This window comes from Nicotiana tomentosiformis, chromosome 6, assembly GCF_000390325.3.
Source record: "Nicotiana tomentosiformis chromosome 6, ASM39032v3, whole genome shotgun sequence".
Lineage (NCBI taxonomy): Eukaryota > Viridiplantae > Streptophyta > Magnoliopsida > Solanales > Solanaceae > Nicotiana > Nicotiana tomentosiformis.
The window spans coordinates 84,844,376-84,866,002 of record NC_090817.1 but is presented as its reverse complement, the minus strand read 5'-3'; the positions used below and the strand labels follow the sequence as shown (position 1 = coordinate 84,866,002).

Below are 21,627 nucleotides of genomic sequence, written 5' to 3'. Positions count from 1 at the left end.
GAGTCGGTTGGTTTGGAGGCAGATTTTAGAAGAAAGGCCCCGGTAAAGCTTTGAATATATTCTGGAGCGAGATAAGTGTCGTTGTTAACCTTGACTTGAGGGATTAGGACTTGTTTGCCTATTTACTACGTGTTTAATGTGTGGGTACAACGTATATGTGAGGTGATGAGTACTTATGCGTTGTGGTTGGGTTAAAGCATACGGGTAGAACTTGTTTCCTTGTGATTTATTGCCTCTTTAATTATGATATCCATGCTTAGATTAGATTATTACTTATTTGATTGTTCCTTCCGTATTTATGGATTAATTTGTAATGGTTGAGTATTTTGGAAGTTGAGGTTTGGTATCTTGGAATCATAATTGACGTAAAGTACATCCTTTGTATTATTTATCTCCCGAATATTTATATTCACTACTACATGGTAAGGGAGGGTGTTAAAGCACGTAGGGTGATACCGTACCATTTCATTACCTCATTTATTGATTAATACATGGTGAAGAAGAGAATTAAAATACGAAGGCTGATGCCGTGCCAATCCATATCAGTTATTCATTGTTACATGGTGAGATCGAGAGTAAAAGTACGAAAGGGTGATGTCGTGACATTTCATTTCTCTTTATGTCATTATTTTATGGTAAGGATGAGAGTAAAAGCACGAAGGGTGATGCTGTGCCATCTTCATACCATATGTTATCTGTCCTCTTTGGTTGATGATTTATTTGACTGTCTTGTGTTGTCATTCGTGTTGTAGTTATCATATATTTTCCCCCTTTCGCATGTCCACTCCCAACTGTACATATTAAATCTCTATACATTGGGTAGGTTGTACTCATACTACACTCTACATATTTTGTGCAGATTTTGTAGTCGGTCACAGTGGCGGTCAGTAGATTGCTCGGGTTGAATATTAGACGAAGACTTGAGGTACAGTTGCTTGGTATTCGCAGTCCTGAAGTCCCCTTCTACTTTATCTTAGTTGTGTATTTTTTTTCCAGACAACTTACTTTCATTCAGACCTTTATCTGTACTATTATATTAGCTCGTACACTTGGGATACCAGATCCGGGGTTGTATTTAAATTTTTTGGTTGTTATGATTTTCCTAATTTATTTCAGTTCCATATCAGTTATTTCAGTTTAGTTGGCATCAACTATATCAATTGTTTAAAATGGCTTAAGAATATTCTAGCGTTGGCTTGCCTAGTAAGTGAAATGTTAGGTGCCATCACGGTCCCGAAGGTAGGAATTCCAGGTCGTGACAAGTTGGTATCAGAGTACTAGATTACCTAGGTATCACGAGTCACGAGCAAGCTTAGTAGAGTCTGGAGGATCGGTGCGGAAACGTCTGTACTTATCTTCCTGAGGCTATGGGTTTTAGGGAAAATATCACTTCATTTTTACTCTATCGTGCGATTTTTATCCTATCATTGATGATTGAACCCTTCTATTCTTGTTCTCTCGCAGATGGCGAGAACACGCACTGCATTTACTGTCGGACAGGAGCTGGAGCCCCCTGTGGCAGCTACGACTAGGGGCAGAGGTCTAGGCTGAGGTCACGCCAGAGGCCAAGGCAGAGGTAGAGGCAGAGCTCAGCCTAGAGCTCGAGCAGCAACACCCGCAGTGGAGCCTCAGGTGGATTTCGAGAAGGTTCCAGCTCAGACTGTACCTATTGAACCAGCTCATGTCTCAGAGGGGTTCATAGCCACTCCAGTGCTTCAAGACACTCTAGTTCGTTTGGTGGGCCTTATGGAGAGTGTGGCCTAGATCGGTACATTCCCGGTGGCACTAACCGTATCTCGGGCTAGGGGAGGAGCACAGACTCCCGCTACTCATACTCCGGAGTAGGTGGCTCCCCAGTATCAAACTCCAACAGCCCCGCTAGTTGCGGTAGTTCAGCCGGTTGTTGCGGCGCAGGCCGGTGATAGGCCCGTTTTTTCTTTTGAGGCTGTGTTGAGGTTGGATAAGTTTACCAAGCTCTTTCCTATACATTTCAGTGGTGCATCTTATGAGGGCCCACATGAATTTTTGATATGAGGTGTTGCGTAACATGGGTATAGTTGAGACCAATGGGGCCGATTTTGCATCATTTCAGATGACTGGTTCCTCTCGGAGATGGTGGAGAGATTATATGTTGACTAGACCAACTAGGTCACTAGTACTTATTTGGGATTAGTTCTCACAACTATTTCTAGAGAAGTTCATTCCTGTCACCCTGAGAGAGGAGTATCGTAGGCAGTTTGAGCGTCTCCAATAGGGTAGTATGACTGTTACCCAGTACGAGACTCGATTTGTAGACCTAGCTCCCCATGCCACTATCTTACTTCCTACTGAGAGGGAGAGAGTGAGGAGATTTATTGATGGGCTCACTTACACTATCAGGCTTTAGATGTCCAAGGAGACCGGGAGCGATATTTCTTTTTAGAAGGCCGTAGATATTGCAAGACGGATTGAGTTAGTTCGTGCTCAGGTGAGGGGGCCGGTGTCAGATAAGAGGCCTCGTCATTCCGGTAGTTTCAGTGGTGTTTCATATGGAAACAGGGGTACCTTTGGTAGAGGCCATCCTCCTAGACCATTTCATTCAGCGCTTCAGGCGTCCCACAGTGCTTCAGGGAGCCGTGGTCTTTACGTGCCTCATTCTGGACAGCTAGCCTACAGTGCATCAACACTAGCTCCTAGGGATGGGTATAAAATCTAAAAAACCAAATTCCGAACCAGACCGAATTAATTTGGTATTTCAGTTTTGGTTTTTTTGGTATTTTGGAATAGTTCGGTATTAAATTTTTATTATTTTGGTATAACGGTACGGTCCTCGGTATTAGGATCTTGAAATTTCGGTATACCAAAATACCGAATTTTTAAAGAATTTCATGTAGGACCTATACTGCCCAGCCCAAGTTTTAATGTTATATCTCTACACTGCCCAGCCCAACCCAATAAGACTAGGCCCAGCTTCCTTACCCTCTTTCCCTAGTTTCACTTCACTGTAGGAATTAATAATTAGAAACCTAACATATACTGAAGAGATCAGCTGTGAAAGAGAACTCAGAGAAGTAAGAACTGAGAAACCTAAGTACGGGAGTGCGATAGAGACGACGTCACGGCGACTTCACGACCTCGACGCCGACGACTCTCAAGTGTGACTGCTAGTTTCCTCATTTTTTTTACCTTCATTCTTTAATCTTCAACTCTTCAACAGGTTCATAACTTTTTATTCTTCAATCTTCAGTTTTTTTATAATAATAGTTGTACTGTTGGAGAAGGAATGTTATTTTAGTAAATATCTCGAAATTTCTTGACTACTGTATATGCCAGATTTATTATGAAGCTTTAAGCACCTAGTAATTAACAAATAGAGATGGCTTTCTTTGCGGCATCACCTAGTAAACCAACTCACCTAGTCTTTGTTCCACATCGTATGAAGGGAAGACAATTAGACATTTAAATTGAGATCTGTTCAGGTGAGTTGGTTTAGGCCTAGTTCACTGACTTTTGATGAACTTTACCTCATCATTTTTAACTCACTAGATTTATATTAAATGTTGTAAATAGTTTTCCATTTAAATTTCTCTGTTATTTATGAGTAACTGGCTATATTAAGGTTTATGCCACCTTTTAGGACCATGTAAATGATCTTTTCTTTACCTTTTACAACACATAATGTATTATACTTATGATGTTTACTTGCCTTTTGAACGTACTGCAAAACTTCTCCACTCTGCTGATTTGGAATAGCAAAGCTCACTAACAAACTGGAGACTAAGCTGGTACTCATAATGAATGAATTAAGGCATGCATGTAAATTGTAATGTGCTTGAAGATGCACATATTTCCTATATTTTATGGGTATTAGTATGAGAGATGTACAATGTACTTATGTCATCTTTTATGCTTGTTGAATGCCCTATTATTATGCATATAGAACACTTTTAGTTTGGTTATCTTCTTTTATTGCCAACTTAGATCTCCCCTATCTTCCTATTTCTGGCCATTCACATCTACAAGCTTGCTTGAACAATCTAGTCATTTTTATTTCAATCATTTAGTATTATTTTATTTGAATTTTGGCACATGTTTACGTGCGTTAATTTAGAGTTTTGACATCTTTAATTAAAAAGTTTCATTTGCGGATCAGTTATTGGTAGTTCATTATGAAATATTACCTTGTTATGATAGATCATCTAAGTTGCAATTAAATTCGCTTGCAATTTGAATCGTGATGATATTAGTTCAATCCTAATTGGCATTTTATCCACATACTCATTTTTTCTTATGTTTTAAAAAGAACCTTGGCATATGATTTGTTTTTTATTCACCACTAAAATAAAAACACAATATATAATATTACAAATTACAATAATCTATATTTAGATTTACACAATACAATGTATAGATAGATTAATTAGTCAAATTTAGTAAATGTATCCATTTTTTCCATTTTATTAAAAGAATAAAAAGAAAAAAAAAGCTTTGATTATTTGTATTTATCACATTGGACAGGAGAGATACGTCAGTCAGTGAAACGCGTCTCCTTCCCAATCGCCACAGTGATGAGACTTCGAGTTCGGGGCAAGCAATAACTCTTTGGGCTTTTGGAGTTTGGGTTTAAAATCTCTTAGCGGCCCCCTTTTCATTTCGATCTTCATCTCTCTACTCTCATCACCATCAAAGATCAGTAGACGCATTACAATCTCCTCACAGATCTGCGGTAATAGTTCTGTTTTCCTTAACACCATTTCTCGCTCTCTATGTTTATCAACTTACCATTGTATTTTTTACATATATTTACAGCTGTCGATTTGTATATCGCTTTTTGTATATCAACTTGTATTTAGAGTTTTACTTGTTTGCATGATTTTTCCTTTTTCTTTTTCAATTTACATCCGGTTTAGGCAAATAAGTGTGGAAGAAGTGTATTTAAGGTTCTTTTGATTGATGTGGATATGTCTCGTTGTTTTTATGTAATTGAAGCAAATGAGATGAAGCTATTTCTTTTTTACCTAGTAAAAAATAATATAAAGATTTAGTTACAAAAATAAGGAGAGTAAAAGTCACCTATTCGATTGTTCCATGATGCTAATGAACACGAAATAGCACCCAAGGGTGTGACCTGGGCCGAAGTGGTCAATGAAGTGGGAAGAGAACCATGAAGTCTCAGTTCTCAGGTGATTTCTTCCAATTTGCCTAAGCGTTAGAGCCCGTTTGGCTTAGCTGATTCAAAGTGGCTGATAAGCATTAAGTGCTGAAACTGATTTAATAAATAAGTGTTTGGATTTAAGTGCCGAAACTGATAATAAGCAGTTAAAGTGTTTGGTAAATAGGTGTTGATAAGCATTTTCTTGTGATGTAATGACTTAAATGCCCCTTAAACTATTCACACTAATAAATGTATACTTATACAAGATTTCAAATTCTAGATTGATTGTAGTATAAATTAACTTATGGATTACTTTTAGTTCCAAATTGATTAGATTAAATTAATATTTAGTAAGTATATATTATTTTAGCAACAGTGAGCTAAAGTACACTAAGAAGATCGTTATTACATCGTCAATTTTCATTACCAACACAATGCAATTAAAAATAAATAATTTAGTTCATATTTCACAATAGCATTTTGAATGATGCAAAAGAGCCACATTTTCAAAGAGATGAAGAAAATCGATTTACAGAAGATAGAATTTTTCTAACTCAAATTAATTTGATTGATTTATGTTGACGATAAAGAGCTTTTTGTTGTTCATGATGGTGGACAATATTTCTGAGAAATAAGCCCGGGAAAAGATGATGGAGTGAAAGTGAAGAATAGAGTAAAGAGTTTTATTAAGATAAATGTATTTCAGAATTATATAATAATAATAATATGGACAAAATAGTAAAAATTTTGGTCAAACTAAAAGTGCTTATAAGTTAAAAAGTCATAAGTTGGGGATGACCAACTTATGACTTATTTTGGCTTATAAGCACTTGACTTATAAGCACTTGACTTATAAGCACTTTTGGTGTTTACCAAATGCGTAGATAAGCCGAAAAGTGCTTATAAGCTAGTTTGACCACCTTATAAGCTTAGTCAAACACTCTCTTAGTGGGCATAGATTGCAACTGGTGGGACGTAGCAGGCATTAGTGGAATAATCGAAGTGCGCACAAGTTGGTCCGGACAACCGTCATAAAAAATAACACGAGCTATGCAAATACTTTATGTGAGTTTCGAAATTCTAGCATGGCATTATGGAGGATGATGGTAACTTTTTCAAATTCTTCGTGGACCTAGTGCTGGCAATTTTAACCCAAAATTGTTTGACCTGCACTACAGATCCGTAGTAAAGCCGTATCCAACTCGGTCATTTAAAATATTGGTCATCCCGTATTCAACGCGTAATAAAAAGGTCCAGTTTGGGTTAAAAATAATTTGAAAACTGGTCAAGTGCACACCAAGAAACCATTCACCTGTTAAGTTCACAACAACAACAACAAAAAAAAAACCCAGTGTAATACCACAAAGTGGAGTATGGGGAAGGTAGAATGTACGCAGACCTTACCTCTACTTGTTAAGTTCACAATGATTTTGGATATTGCCTAATAAAGCCAAAATGAAGTATATAGACGTATAGAATAGATTGTACTGGGGAAACCACCTAAACCTATGGAGTTCTATTGCCAGTGCCAAATTTACGTTTGAGGCTGAAATTGACACCTCGCTTTTCAGTTGATGTGTTCAAGTATTTCAAGTGACTTTCTGTTATTCCAATAGACAAGGACAATTTCTTCGTTTTGAATTAATACAGTAGAGTTTCTCTCGTTGGAACCGAAGAACAAATGCCTTCATACCCAAATTGGTTGACTTGCTCTATCCACCCGTAATAAACTCTTATCCAACTCGCCCATTTAAAATATGTGTAATATGGGTGTAACCAATATTCTACCCGTAATAAAATGGGTTGAATACAGGTTAGAAATGGATTGAAAACAGGTCAAGTTCTCACTAAAAAATCTTTCACTTGTTACGCTCACACTCTTTGGGACATTGTCTAATGAAGCCAAAGATGAAGTACATAGAAGTATAAGCAGAGTGTCCTGAAGCCTGGAGTTAATTGCTAGTGCCAAATTTTGGTCTTCTTTGAGGGTGAAATTGAGACCTCGCCATTTCAGTTGACGTATTCAAGTATCTTAACCGACTTTCTATTATTGCCTTAGACAGGGATAATTTCTTCATTTCAAATAAATAGAGTAGAGTTCTGCCAAAGATTAATGCACAAAATTAATGGTGGATACTACTTGAGTATATGCATTGATCCCAATATTCAGTCTGATAAAAAATAAGGAAAGATAGTAATTTTGGTACCTACTGGATGCACCTAATTGTGTAGTAGAATATGTAATTATGCTTTGTCGCATTGTCGCATGACAAAAAAGATTGTGAAGAATTAAAAATCTGAGAAATATAATTTATATCAACTGTATCTTTTTTACATTACTCATAATTCTATTTGCATGTCATTACCAAAATATACGACTTTTCCTTTTATACATAAACCAACAGAAATGGAAAGAATCTTCCCTAGTCAATGTTTTAAATGTTAGTGAGTTGTACCTTTCTAAATGACTTCCCTTATTTGCTTAATTTCTCTTTCTCTTTGCTAGAAAATTAGTGAAATTGAGCTCGTGTTTGATTTATTGATTGCTGTAGATTTTTACTATAACGATGAACTACTTTAGGGTAAAGACGATGATCCACTGTTCATATCTCTTTTTTGGAATAGAAGGATCTTCAAGATGGCTGGTAAAAATTCTTGCACATTGAAAGAGTTTGAGCCAACCAATGTTGTGATGGAAATTCAATAGAATGTGTGAGTAATTCAGAATATCAGTTCCATTTTAACTATTTATTGTAAAGTAATGTATAAAATGCGAACAGATTTTTTTCCTCACACGCCTATATAAAATCGGTCAAACCGTTTTGGCCCAAACTGTTAATCACCCAATCGGCTTTGACTCGCTTTAAATATGCGCTGATTAGGTTATGATCCATTTTTGTTCAACCATTTTCAACTCGCCCAAATGCAACCCAATCCGGGCATATGCTACCACTAGTGAACATTGTGTGTTCTATTATCTGCATGTTTAAGAGTATGTATCTATGTGCTTGGTGGATGTCTCAGCATATTTCAAGGTTTTGGTTTTTCTTTTTCCTATTTTTGCATTTAATACGTGATGATGTTGTATTCTTTCGATCATTTTGACCGTAACGACTAATAATATCTTTTGATTGTCTATTCAATCATATTCCTTTACAGATAATAGGTAATTACACATTGGGAAGGCTTCAAAATTATTCTCCCAAAACATTTCTGAAGAAAAGGAAAAGGGAAGCAGCTGTATGCCAAGGAAATTTTTCTGCATGACCCTCCTGACATTTCTGCAATGTCAGGGTTACTCAATGTATTCATCTTTCTATATAATGTTCATTAGCTTTTTGATACTCGGGTTCTGATCTTGTATTTGCTGGTTTCTGTTGGATTTTTTTTTATCACTTTCCTCTGTTTGGAAGAACACATTTGAGCATGTCTATCCGCCTTATCTCTTGGATTTTCAAAACTATTTGCTTGTCACTGCGAGGGTGAAGATTCTTATATGTCATATCAATTTTTAAGATTTTTACTTGTGATGCACGTTTTATTTTGTTTATTAAGTTGGTTAACTTGCACTCTATGTTCGTTGCTTAATGGAGATATTGTTGCCAGTGCTACACCATTCTCTTTTACAAAAACTAAATTATGCGTCAATTCTGAATTAGTTGAGGTTATACTTTAAAGTTAATCCTCCTAATTTATGTTGAGCAATTGATCAGAAGATGCCATCTCCTATCAACACTTGTTGGGAATTATATTAATACATACATTTAACCTAGGTCAGGTTTTTATCCTTTCTCTCGATCATGCTAGCTTATCTCCCCTTTTTTGTGTCCGAGCTTTGGTACAAGCTGTATATGTGTTTACCTCAAGTTTTGCTAATAGCCTTATTAGCCTCTTTGTTAACTTCCTTACATTCTTCAAAGGATTCTTGTGCTGTTGTTAACTTCCCGTAGTCCCGCTTTAATAGTTCTTTATTTCCTCATTCTATCACAAAGATCATTATAGTCATGGTCGTAGGCCTTTACACACCTAGAACTTCACTTGTTACTCTCTCAATTCAACTTGACATTTCCTTATAATTCATTAGCTTTTAAGTCCCAGACTCCCTCTCTCTATTGTTTGTCCATAAATGCTACTTGGTTTGTGCTTTTTAGTGTCCACTATTGAATTTTCGGTTGCATGCCGTTCATCTCAGTTTTCTTTTTCGCTCACTCTTTTGCTTCACATCCATGTAAATTAGTTTGTGTTTGGTTGTTAAAACTTCTTCTGGTATATCAATGCGGTCCTTAAATTTGACCATGTCATTTATTTCTGATAAGGATGGAATTAATTTGGTTATGGTTACCTCACACAAATATTTTTCCATGTGATTTCCTTTTTTACAATAGGTATAGCTAAAGCTAAATCACAAGGTGATACAAACTTTGAAATAGTGTTTCCTTCTTCATTCCTAGCACGATAATCATAGTCCAATATATTAGGTTGGATCTGTCACTATATCTACCCATATGTCCATTTAGGTCTCCCCCAATAAACATCAGTAAAGATCTGGCCGTCACTCGGGATCCTTTGAACCAAGGTATTCGTATCTTCTTAGGACGTGGTTTAGTTATCTCATCTAACCATCTTTGGGGAGCAAAATTTTTTTATTCCAACATAATTTTTTGAAGAAATCACAATTTTGTTAGAATGCAATAGATCCAAAGTGATCTGTCCCTTCTCCCTTTCCCGCACATAGCAGGAGATTACCGCTTCGTCAGAAAATTTTACTAAATACTTATAATAATTAAAATGCAGAAGCTAAAACATGTATAAATTGATTGAAGTGACCCTGCTTGACATAACCAGGTAAGTAGCTCGTTTGGTCAAGCGCCCTAGTTTTCTAGGATATATCATGGGTTCAAAGCTCCGTGGCAGCGTTTTCTGTTTTAAAATTTTGATAATATAAATAAGCAGCATTTTCTGTTTTAAATTTTTGATAATATAAATAAAATACTTTCCAGCTGGTTTTGAACCATTGATCTGTAAGTGTTAAACAAAAGAAACCAATGGGTCAATAACCAAATGCCGGAAACAAAAAATTATTTAAAAGCTTCGAGTTCTAAAGGATGTTGCTGCTTCCATATGTTGGTCTGCTAATTTTTTCTTTTCCTTCACTTTCTCCTTGGCGATGATACCAATTAAGAACAATTTCGCAGATTAATTATGAGTTTTTGAGTGATTGTTTGGTGCTTTTTATAGAACAGAAAGTACATTTAGTATATTTCTAGTGAGGTTATTTTGAATACATTTCAAAAAATAATTTTTTTTTGAAGAAGAGTTGTAATATGATTGAGTTGTGCTTTATTCATATAATTTGAGTTATACTTTTTTTCTTTCTTTAATATAGAGATTTGTGTATTGTTCCATTATAAAATGGTGACACCGCTTACGAAAAGTCCCTTACGCCACTGCTACAAGGAATCAACATGTCGTGCCAGATGAGTACTGAGAACCTATGTTGCTCGGTGTCTCTAAAAATGTTGCTGGGTGTGTGTTGGATCCTCCAAAATTAATGCATTTTTTTTGACGATCCGACACGGCTGCGACAACGTTTTGCAGAATCCGCGTAACATAGCTGAGAACTCCAACCTCTTATTGAACATTGGTCAAAGTTTGACCTTTCGTCCATTATGGTCGCATAATGGAACTTCAAAGCTTCATAGACCTCTTGTTCTATGTATGACTTGTTCTTTTTGACTGATAAACTAGATATTCTTGTTTGCATCCGTTTTAGATGGCTCATTGATGCATGAAATGGGTGTTGCTGAACTGCTATAATGTTTAGTAGTTCATGCTTAATTATTTTTGATTTAATTGTAGTCATCTCTAAACGGGTCAGCGTCAAATCTTCCTGACAACACCGGACGCTCATTTCCTTCATCTTTCTCTCCTCAATCTGGTGCAGCTTCCCCTCTTTATCATCACTCTGGTGAGTTGTTTTCTGTAATGTTCTTACTTTCTGATTTTGAAGCAAATGTACTAGCAAACTTCTTCGTCGCAGGAAATATTCAGGGCCTTCATAACATGCATGGGAGTTTTAATGTTCCTAACATGTCGGGTACACTTGGTTCAAGAAACACAACAATAAATAATGTCCCTTCAAGTGGTGTCCAGCAATCTGGAAATAGCCTCTCTAGTGGTCGTTTTGCATCAAATAATATTCCAGTAGCCCTTTCACAGGTTTGTCTATTTCTATTTCTTTTTTTGTTCAGGAGAATAATGGAAAAATAATAGAAAAACTCTCTCTAAGGTGGTAATTGTTGTTACTTTCTCGGTTTGGTTTCTCTCCCTCGGTTTGCACTTAATGTGAGATGTTGGAGAAATATTTCTGAAAAATTGGGAAGAAGTTTTGATTTTGAAATGTTGTAATTTGATTTAGGAAATGGAGTTTTTAGAGAAGATCTTGAGAGACATGCTACTATTAGCTTAAACCATTTCAAGCATTGACTACAATTAGCTTTCGAGATCTTCCTGCTTCTGTTTTTTTCCTTCTCTTTTCTCATTCTTTATTCACAGCAGGCTAACAAACTCTAGAGGCTCAACTTTCATTGCATTGCATATCTCTGTTGCAGATATCCCAGGGAAGTTCTCATGGTCATTCCAGCATGACAAGTAGAGGTGGTATGAGTGTTGTTGGTAACGCGGGATATAGTAGTAACACTAATGGCGTTGGGGGTTCTATTCCTGGAATTCTGCCAACCTCTGCAGCAATTGGTAATCGAAGCTCTGTTCCAGGCCTTGGCATGTCCCCAATTTTGGGAAATGCTGGTCCAAGGATGTCAAACTCAGTTGGAAATATAGTTGGAGGCAACATTGGGAGAAGCATCAGCTCTGGTGCAGGATTGTCTGTGCCTGGTCTTGCTTCTAGACTAAATTTGACTGCGAACAGTGGTTCTGGAAATTTAAATGTTCAAGGATCTAATAGGCTAATGAGTGGTGTCCTCCAGCAAGGTAAATTAACCTGAAATGCTGATAGTTTCTCTTCTTTTTGTTTTGTTAGTTTCTCTATCTTGCTGTCTGTTCTTTGTTTTAATATCCAAAACATTTACTGACGTTATTTTCATACTTTACAGAGGCTTAGCTAGTTTCGTTCTTTCTTGAATGCAGTACCTAATTTGAAATATAGACGTTTAAAATTTTTAGTAAATTTCTTTACATATCTTTTTTGGTCCTATTTTCTAAATTTTGTGAACTGAAAATTTCTATGTAGCTTTAACTTGAAATATGAAGAGGATATTCTTTGCTGATAGTTGGTTATAGGTAGAAGTTTTTCCAGGCAAACAGTCTTTTATTCCCTTTTTTGGGGGGGTGGGGGTGGGGTCAAATGTGAATCATCTCCCTTAGCTTTGGGTTTGTGATGGATGTCTTGACCTTGGAAAGTATATACATAACCACCTCATTCCACCTTCGAAAGTAGGATTGGTTCTAACCTTACTTTCCTTAAAAAACACAGCAGCCAAAACGACCCATTTCAACATATGACAGAAGAAAAAGTTGAAAACATGGAGAAGTTGAACAAAAATAATATAAGAGTTGCCCTCTCCTACCCCCGTTTTCACCTTTACTGCGTAGCACTAATTGGGAGGACGGAGGAAAGAAGAGGAATAAGGGAAGAGGGAAATAATTGGTGTATTTATGTTCAATATGCCAAATATGTACATTTGGATTGAAAATATGCATTTTCACCTTATTTTACATAATGTTGAGAAGGATATGTATGCATTTATGGGAGGTTATGTTTATATTTACAGCGGCTGGGTAATTTATGTACCTCAAGCTAAAAACTGAGGGGAGTAATTCCTTTTTTGGGTTTATAAAGCAAACTGAGATTATCCATATTCAATTGTTTATTTACAGAGGCTGGGTGGCTTATGTGGCACTAATTGAGGGAGAATCCTTTTTAACCTTTTCTTCTTTTTTTTTAAACTCTAAAAAGTAGTTTCAAATAAGGCTGATTTTTTTAAAGCTAGTGTTAAAATTTATACTGTTTCCGCTTTGTTCTTCAGTAACCTCCTTTTAAAGCTATTGGCTATTTGAACCTTGAACTGTTGATTTTGTGCTCTTCATTTCACATGTTTTTGATTTTTTTCCCACCATTGACCTCGCTTTTCTAGGACTTCCTCAGTATTTAAGAGGCACATTATTATTTGATTTGTTTAAATTCAGTATGTAAATATGCTTTGATGGTACTTACTTTTAGCTGCTTTTGCCATTGATTCTGCATAAAGTTGTTATTTGTAGATTTTAAGGCGAACTAGGCACCTACGATATATATTATGTTGTAGGTCGATCTATCGTCTATGCTAACGGTACCATCTGCATTCAGCCTCTCCGCAGGTAATGTCTATGTTAGGTAATTCATATCCTCCTGCTGGTGGTCCACTATCTCAGAACCATATCCAAGCAGTCGGCAACCTTAATTCTATGGGAATGCTGAATGATCTGAATTCAAGTGATGGATCTCCATTTGATATAAACGATTTCCCTCAGCTAAGCAGTCGACCTAGTTCTGCTGGAGGGCCTCAAGGACAATTGGGTAATCAAAGTGCCTTTCCTTCCTGATATTCTGCGTAAGTGATTTTATTTGACAATTCATTCAGAATACTGAGGAAGGAACAATCTCAGGTTCACTGCGAAAACAAATTGTTCAACAAAATCAGGAATTCAGCATTCAAAATGAAGATTTTCCGGCCTTGCCAGGATTTAAAGGTGCTTATATGCATGCACAAAGCTCTTTTCATGCTTTCTTAAGTTCGTTGATAAATCACTCAGCATATATAACTTTGTATGACAATTTGTTCGGTGGGGTCAAAAAAGCAAGGGTGGGAGGACGGAAATAGAGGGATATGAGTCATTTCGCTGTTTTGTTAAGAAACAACCTACCAGGGAAAGTGAAAGTAGAAGGGTGCATACCCCTCTCCGCGAGCCTTTTCATTTCTTTAATTGGGTGGAGAGCAAAGGTATCTGATTTACTCCCCTTAAAGTTGCACCAGTCAGCGTGAAATGAATGACAAATACTTCGGAGTAGGTAAGTCAACCAAAGCGCTTTCCCTTTGCCCTTTCATCCCCTCCCTTGAAACAAACGTAGTGTTAGTGGATCTGAATTCTCAATTCCTAGTATGACCGGTTGATGTCGCACCCCACCAGCTAAACTTGTTCACTCGTCCTGGGCTTTATTTGGTGTATAGCTTTCTTTTTTCTCCTGGGGGGAGCGCTAGGAATTATGTTTCAGCATGCTTATGGGGCTTTATTCCGTAGTTGTTTCTTTTATATTTTTGTCTTGCTTTATGCGTGGAAATGTTCCTATTTGCTCTTGCATGTTAGAGTCTACTAAATGCAATTGCTCTCGTGTTTGCTTAGGTGGCAATGCTGATTATGGTATGGATCTACACCAGAAAGAACAACTCCATGATAATACTCTTTCTATGATGCAGCAGCAGCACTTCTCTGTAAACACAAAAATACTGGATTACTATTTTAAATGTTGTGATTACTAGTAAATGCTTTTAGCCTCATGACTCTGCCCTCAATCTCTCATAAACTAATGCACAGATGGGCAGATCTGGTGGCTTTAACTTGGGAGGGACATACTCATCACTTCGCTCACAGCAGCAACAGCAACATGCCCCATCAGTGAGTAATAGTGGTCTCTCTTTTTCAAGTGTTAACAACCAGGATCCACTACATTTACATGGTTCAGATGTCTTCTCATCATCGCACTCCAGTTATCACCAACAGGTGCATTACTCTTACATTTTTGCTCTTATTTGTTTCATTTTTTTCCGTTTGTCTTTCTCTTTATATTTTGGGGTGCTATTGAGGTGAGATATGTATCACATGCACTCTGCATGAAGAGAGAAGCCCTCCTGTGTTGGAGATTTCCATTCCTTTTAAAAAAAATAAACCATGTTTTCCCCTTACCTATTTCTGTTTGGAGGTTTCTTTTATTTATTTATTCTTGTTTGGGTCGGGTGGGGTTTGGGGGGTGGGGTAGTTGAGGTTGGTATTCCTTTGTTGCCTTTTGTGTTCTTCAAACTGTGGAGAAGTATGTGTATTCTTCTGAGTACTTGTACGATAGTGGCTATTCCAAACCAAAAATGCGATTTTATCAGAAGAGCTATCTTCTTCTGAAGCATGACTGAGTTGAGTTGTGACATGGAAAAGCTAGAGTTTTGCTAGTATTATGCTGAAGAAGTTTTTTCTATATTATATGTAATTTGTAGTGCATGCTATAAGGTCCATACTCATACAGCTTTAAGTGATACTTTACTCGCTTTTCACTGTATTTGATTCAGTCTGGTGGACCTCCTGGTATCGGGTTACGGCCTCTTAATTCTCCAAGTGCTGTTTCTGGTATTGGCTCTTACGATCAGCTTATCCAGCAGTATCAACAACATCAGAGTCAATCCCAATTTCGACTGCAGCAAATGTCTGCTTTAGGTCAGTCGTACAGGGATCAGGGCATGAAATCCATGCAGGCCCAAGCTGCCCCTGACCCTTTTGGTATGCTTGGTTTGCTAAGTGTAATAAGGATGAGCGATCCGGATCTGACTTCTCTTGCACTTGGAATTGATCTAACAACTCTTGGATTGAATTTGAACTCTACCGAAAATTTACACAAGGCATTTGGTTCCCCATGGTCTGATGAGCCTGCCAAGGGTGATCCAGAATTTACTGTACCGCAATGTTATTATGCCAAGCAACCACCTCCTCTAAATGTGAGTGACCTTTATATTCTTGTTTATCTTCATTCGATTGCCCTTCTTCAAATCTACTAACACATTTGAATTGGCTCCAGCAAGCATACTTCTCCAAGTTTCAGTTAGACACTTTATTTTACATTTTCTACAGGCAAGTCTCTCTCACAAGCAAGTCTAGTTTTCTTGGCCATAAAATTTGAATCTAGAAATAAATCAATCTGTTGTTCTTTGCAGCATGCCAAAGGATGAAGCCCAATTATATGCTGCTAATGAATTGTATGCTCTCTTTTCTATGAAATTGGTTTATAGGGTGCTATTTTGTTCTGTTGTAATTCCTAATAGCAATTTAGCTTTCTATTGCTTCTTGGGATCCGCATACAAAATTACTAACCTATTTGTGGATGTTTGACTTGCTTCAGTTCTTGATAACCATTTGTGGATGTTGAATATACTTGATAACCATTTGCATTATTTCATACAGGTATAATCGGGGCTGGTTTTACCACAGAGAACATCGATTATGGTTTATGAGGGTCGCCAACATGGAGCCTCTTGTCAAGACCAACGCCTATGAGAGAGGATCTTATATATGTTTTGATCCAAACACATGGGAAACAATCCGCAAGGTATGGATTTCGTTCTACTTTTTGAATTTATGTAATTGTTCGATTGAGGTTCTAGTTTTCTGATTTTTCTGCAATTCTCTGCAGGATAATTTTGTGCTCCACTATGAGATGTTGGAAAAAAGACCTGTTCTACCTCAGCACTAACGATTCTGTTCAGCTTATAGTTGTACATTTTTCACATATCCCATTTTCTAGGAGTCAACTAGCTCTCACCTGTAGTTTTCTGCTCAATTGGTTTTTTTGGCAGCCATTGTTACTGTAATGTTTTGTCAGTTGGTGGTGATTTACCTGTTGTATCTTTTAGATGCTGCAAGTCAAAAAGAAATATATTCCGGAATAATTCTCCCATTTTCCCTGTCGAACCAAACTTTTTTGTCGGTGGAAATGCCATTTTTGAGTTAACTGTAGACATACGAATGACTTGTCCCTTACTGGCTTAATATGAAACATAGCTTATTCTTCAACCGCCCAATTTGTCATTCCTGCAGAAAAGGAAAAAGAAAAAGATAAAAAAGTTAAAGAGTTTAATGTACTTTTGTCACTCTACGACCCAGATCCTTCCCAAACATTATAAGCTCCATAATTATCCAGTTATGAAGGTTATAAAGCCATGTTATCCATAAAACTGTACGAGGCCTAGTCTCAAAATGACGCTTATAAGATGAGAATTGATAGTAGATATCCTCATAATTTCTTTGCCTCAAAATACTTCTCCTCCTTGCTTTGTATTGTAAACTGGTTCGAGGTTAATTGGCTCTTCGCGATTGAAGTTGTCACAGTTGCTTGCTGCGTACCATCTCTACTTCAAGAAGAGAAAAGACCATCGTAACGGCTAAATCCGTATCTAATCTGTAGCACAAAAGGGGATTCTAGATAAAAAAAATTCGTATGGTTCCTGTGCTGAGGCCTTTATTCTCTCCGGCATTTCTTTGAACTCCTCGTCGATCTTGCAATGTAAAGGCTTCTCCAGGAATAGACACGACGGGGTAAGAGGGGATATATTTGTTCTGTTTCCACCAAATTAAGCAATTTAACCCGATTGTTAGAATACATTACCAGTAAGGTGATAAATTTTGGTTTGGTATAAACACGAGTGCAGATAATGTGGTAAGAGCCTATAATCTCCTGCCTCCTTATTAGTAGGACGCCAGCTCCAGATTGTATCCAGAAGTGAACAAGTTAAATTGCGCTTTCTGAACACCAACATAAGATTGACAAAAATTTTCATGAAGTAGAGCAACTACCTTTGACTCAAGAGTGCACATGAAGGTAAAGCCAGTACCCAAGAAGAAGGATAGGATTTACAAGGAAGTCTTTCTAGATAGCATACATTTTCTTGTATTCATTGTTTAGAACATCTGAATCAGAGATGACTGAGGCTGACCAGGACAAGGACCTGCTGGCCAGAGAGTTCTTTCGGATGTTCCTCTTGTTTGAGGATTCTATCCGATGCATTATGACCCAATAACACAGTGTACCTAGTGTTGCAACTAATATGATTGTTCCTATTATAGTGACTACAACAGCCAGCCACTTCTCATTCTTGCCTACCACAACAAACGATAGAGCCAAAAAAGCCACTGAAATAAGCACACATGCCAACCACATAAGCTTGTTTATGATAGCCATCATCTGCTTCTTTGCTTTGCTTTCGATCACCACGATTGATGTCTGAACAATCACAACTGCAAGAGAGATGAATAAGGCGATAGAGTCGAGGACAAAGAATATAAGAAATAAGGGGCTTGGTGCTATATTTGCTTCTCCAAGGGAATGGCCTGGTGGGATGTCTTCTGCATACTCTATGTATTGTCCCGGGACAGAAAAAATCGCTGCATAGGCGACTGTGGCAATGAGTACAGCTACAACTGTGGTGGAATTAATAGCATTGTTAAGGCCTTCAGCATGCATTTTATCTATGCGTTTGGCAATGCCATGTATACGTTTTCTTGTCCGTCGTGTATGTTCCATTTGATAGTGCACTTCATGTTTTATGTCACTAACAGTTTGCTTCAACTCTCTTGCTGGATTTGTTGCCTGAGGTTTGATGGCTCGGATACTTTGTACACCTGATTCTTGTAGGATGACTGCAATATTGACCTGTCCCATTTTCTCTGCAGTGTCAATGGCTGTTTCGTTGGACCTATTTACAGCTTTAGTGTCCGTCTCTTTCTGCCCAAGCAGCAACTTAACAATCTGCATAATTCAAAGCAAATATGAGGTGACTTCACAGCAATGACCTAACTACATTGACAACTTTTTATGAACATTTTTCAAGAACCTATGCTCATTTACACATGATGTTGTGCATGAGGTGAGAAGAGTATCAATTTTGTCCATTACCCCTAAATGACCAAGTTTTTCTACAAAAGCATCCCAAATTCGCATCCCATTGACACATTCTGTTTCATCTTTTATTTGTTTGTCATAATCATTATTTCACCAAATAAATCCTGCATCCACTAGCCAGTCATTGATTTTCTAGTATCCTCTTTGAAAAGAGGAAAAAGTGCACAAAAAGTCAAGGGATTTAACTAATATACAATGACAATGTAAAGTATTTTTACCTATTACTATTAGGTAGGTTACCTGCCTTATTGTTCAGCTTACTGATCTCACTTTTTATGGACGATTATCTGTAGTTATCTTTTACCAACCTAATAGTGTAAAAAATCCTTCTACACTATCAATATATAAAAGTTAGACTCGAAGTCAATAAACTAACTCCAAAGACTCTAAACAACAACAAAATCTATAGGCAAGAAAACAGCATACCTGAGCCCTTCCTTTCCGGGCTGCAATATGCAATGCTGTATTGCCCTTTGTGTCGACCATATTTATCGACTTAGCATCTGCTCTAATCAGCTCCTCTACAACCTCAAGATTTTGTCCTTTGACAGCCATGTGAAGAGCAGTCTGCCCCTTCTTATCCATCCGGCTCGCAATTCCCCGCTCCTTATTCAAAAGGGCCTTCACAACCTGCACATGTCCATTTCTGGCAGCAGAATGAAGTGCTGTTTTCCCATTACTTTTAGCAATAGTGGCTAGACTTTTCTCTGCTTCTAATAGATAATTCACCACCTCAATATGCCCTTGGTTTGCTGCACTATGCAAAGCTGTTGTATTTGCATTATCAACAGTCATTGACAGCTCAGGATGTGCTCCCATTAGTACCTTCACCACATCTGCAACACATTAGGAAAAAAAAATCTATAAAACTAGAATCAGAGAATAGAGAAGCAAAATGGAGCTGTTTATACTACCATCAACATACCCAAATCCCCTTGTTTAGCAGCAATGTGCAGCGCATCAAATCCGTTCCTTGCTTTGATTCCAGCAGAAACAAGATCATAGTACTTGATCATCTCCTTAACTAACTCATAATAACCATATTCTGCTGAAACATACAAAGGGGTCTCTCCAGCTGAATTTTGCTTTATCAACAGCTCTTCCAATTCTTCCTTTCCCGTTTTATCGATAATCTCTCTTATTTCAACAAGATTTCCTGCTCTAGCCAATGAATGCAAGACAGTGTCCTCACGTTTCCCCGTTAACTGTTTCTTCATCGTTTTCGAGGGCATAGATGCCTCCATATTCCTCTATACAATTTCTCCAAAAATCCACCCTTTGGCCTAAAAATGCTAATCGTTAACCAAAATCATTTTCTTCTTTCCCTCAAACACCCAGATCAGCAATAGCATTCTCAACACTAAGAGAGATTCAGAAACCAAAAGATGAAATTTTTATCAACCTGAAGCACCTTATGACAATCATATACTGTTGGATTCTTCAAAAGGCATAATCTTGAATTTCATTCCCACCTTCTATTTCAGGTTTTTGCAGAAATCAGTGCCCTGCTAACAACAACAACAAATTCTTGATTATGTTTTTCCATAAGAAGAACATCATTCATTAAAATTATCACTCTTTACCCTTTAGCTAATCATCATTCTACAGTAGCCACAATTAGAGGAAACTGAACATCTGCTCTCTATTTGTTTTATACTCCTATATAGCTAATTATTCCTATTGTCTTGTCCAGTTGTCCTTCTTCTTTAATGCATTACACCTAAAAAGAATGTCATTTACATAAAGCAAAAGACAATAACATGTACCTGGATATGAAGAAACTTCCACAGTATAAAGAGGTGTATATGATGAAAATAACCTGTTTATTGGTTATCAGAGATGGAAGAAAAGCTCTAGAGTTTTTCGGTTGATATTATTTGAACAAGTTGAGAAAAAAGGCACAAATAGTAGAACATTAAAGTCACATGTATGCAAATGCAACACACAAACTTGTATGTTAATATAATATGGGAGACACAACTCTGAAGAACCAAAAGGATGCCACTTTTGTAAAGTTAGTGATGATGAAGATGAATGGTGATGGATTGAAACTTTATATATTGAGAATCAAAACTTAAAATTGTGCTTAATTACGTGGATAATCCCTTTAGTTATAATTTTCTATAGTACATAATTTTTTCCTTTATTTTACAATTTCATCAACTGGACTTGTTCTTTTAATATGAATCGACCAACTTAAACTCTAAATAATAATTGTGCAAGATCGAATAACTATGAAAATGATCAAAGTTTAATCTATTTTAAACAAAAATTAGTTATTTTAAACTCAAATTAGTTATTTTACGCAGCAACTAGATTGGTTACTAAAACCTTAGAATGTAGATTTTGTCATATACTGTTATTGAAAGAAAACTAGGTAGAGTCTCCGTATATGGTGGTTATTTTGTAAGTAACTTAAGATAAAACAGTAAAGAACAAAAAACCTAATGGCGCTGGTGATTGGGGGTAGAACCAAAGCCACAACCGTCATTATTATTATTATTATTTTTTCCCAGAGAAATGACCCTTTTACACATTTTTATTTTTACTTTTAGTTTTCACGATTAACAACAAAGTAGAGAAAGTTATGAGTACTGTAAATCGAAACTGTACATTTGGAACAAAATGAACGTAAAACAATCTTTTATGGCAATGCAAGACGACTACGTGCTTGATTAATTTTATCTTCTCTCGAATAATTCATTTATCAATTGTGAATGATATTCACTAATAATACAAATTTCATCATCCTAAATTCCTAATCATGTCCAAAAGTAGA

At 36.9% G+C, this 21,627-nt stretch overlaps 2 protein-coding genes and 1 non-coding gene across 6 annotated transcripts; 1 reads left to right on the top strand and 2 right to left on the bottom strand.

The window, feature by feature from the left end:
• Positions 1–4,518: 4,518 nt before the first annotated feature.
• LOC104101597 (probable NOT transcription complex subunit VIP2) lies at positions 4,519–16,906 on the top strand. 4 transcript variants are annotated; one of them, XM_018772568.3, is made up of 15 exons: positions 4,520–4,705; positions 7,760–7,846; positions 8,294–8,438; positions 10,994–11,102; positions 11,175–11,353; positions 11,746–12,124; positions 13,500–13,709; positions 13,799–13,882; positions 14,534–14,622; positions 14,726–14,911; positions 15,469–15,891; positions 15,972–16,024; positions 16,108–16,149; positions 16,355–16,499; positions 16,584–16,906. In XM_018772568.3, exons 3-15 carry the CDS (start codon positions 8,421–8,423, stop codon positions 16,641–16,643), a joined length of 1,977 nt encoding a protein of 658 aa, XP_018628084.1. In that variant the 5' UTR covers positions 4,520–4,705; positions 7,760–7,846; positions 8,294–8,420; the 3' UTR covers positions 16,644–16,906. The 4 variants fall into 4 exon arrangements, with proteins under 4 accessions (XP_018628085.1, XP_009607374.1, XP_018628084.1 ...); XM_070177529.1 differs by having other exon boundaries at positions 7,716–7,846; XM_018772569.3 differs by lacking the exon at positions 7,760–7,846 and having other exon boundaries at positions 4,519–4,705; positions 14,726–14,806.
• On the bottom strand, positions 11,022–11,102 carry LOC117278053 (small nucleolar RNA snoR35). Its single transcript, XR_004508357.1, has one exon. It is a non-coding gene; the product is annotated as a small nucleolar RNA snoR35 (small nucleolar RNA).
• Positions 16,907–17,705: 799 nt separating the features above from the next.
• LOC104101596 (ankyrin repeat-containing protein At5g02620) lies at positions 17,706–20,781 on the bottom strand. Its single transcript, XM_009609078.4, has 4 exons — positions 20,615–20,781; positions 19,774–20,353; positions 19,275–19,684; positions 17,706–18,695 (listed from the first exon to the last, which is right to left on the bottom strand). The coding sequence occupies exons 2-4, from the start codon at positions 20,090–20,092 to the stop codon at positions 17,817–17,819; spliced, it is 1,608 nt and encodes a 535-aa protein (XP_009607373.1). The 5' UTR covers positions 20,093–20,353; positions 20,615–20,781; the 3' UTR covers positions 17,706–17,816.
• Between the last annotated feature and the right edge of the window lie 846 nt (positions 20,782–21,627).

What these genes read in the sequence shown, in the direction of transcription:
- LOC104101597 (XM_009609079.4), top strand. An exon ending in TTCCAGTAGCCCTTTCACAG is followed by an intron (nt 11,354 to 11,745) that starts GTTTGTCTATTT and finishes TCTCTGTTGCAG; the next exon opens with ATATCCCAGGGAAGTTCTCA. An exon ending in AGGGCCTCAAGGACAATTGG is followed by an intron (nt 13,710 to 13,798) that starts GTAATCAAAGTG and finishes GAACAATCTCAG; the next exon opens with GTTCACTGCGAAAACAAATT.
- LOC104101596 (XM_009609078.4), bottom strand. Translation starts at nt 20,092, where the DNA reads ATGGAGGCATCTATGCCCTCGAAAACGATGAAGAAACAGTTAACGGGG. An exon ending in TGCTAAACAAGGGGATTTGG is followed by an intron (nt 19,685 to 19,773) that starts GTATGTTGATGG and finishes AATGTGTTGCAG; the next exon opens with ATGTGGTGAAGGTACTAATG. An exon ending in CCCGGAAAGGAAGGGCTCAG is followed by an intron (nt 18,696 to 19,274) that starts GTATGCTGTTTT and finishes TGAATTATGCAG; the next exon opens with ATTGTTAAGTTGCTGCTTGG.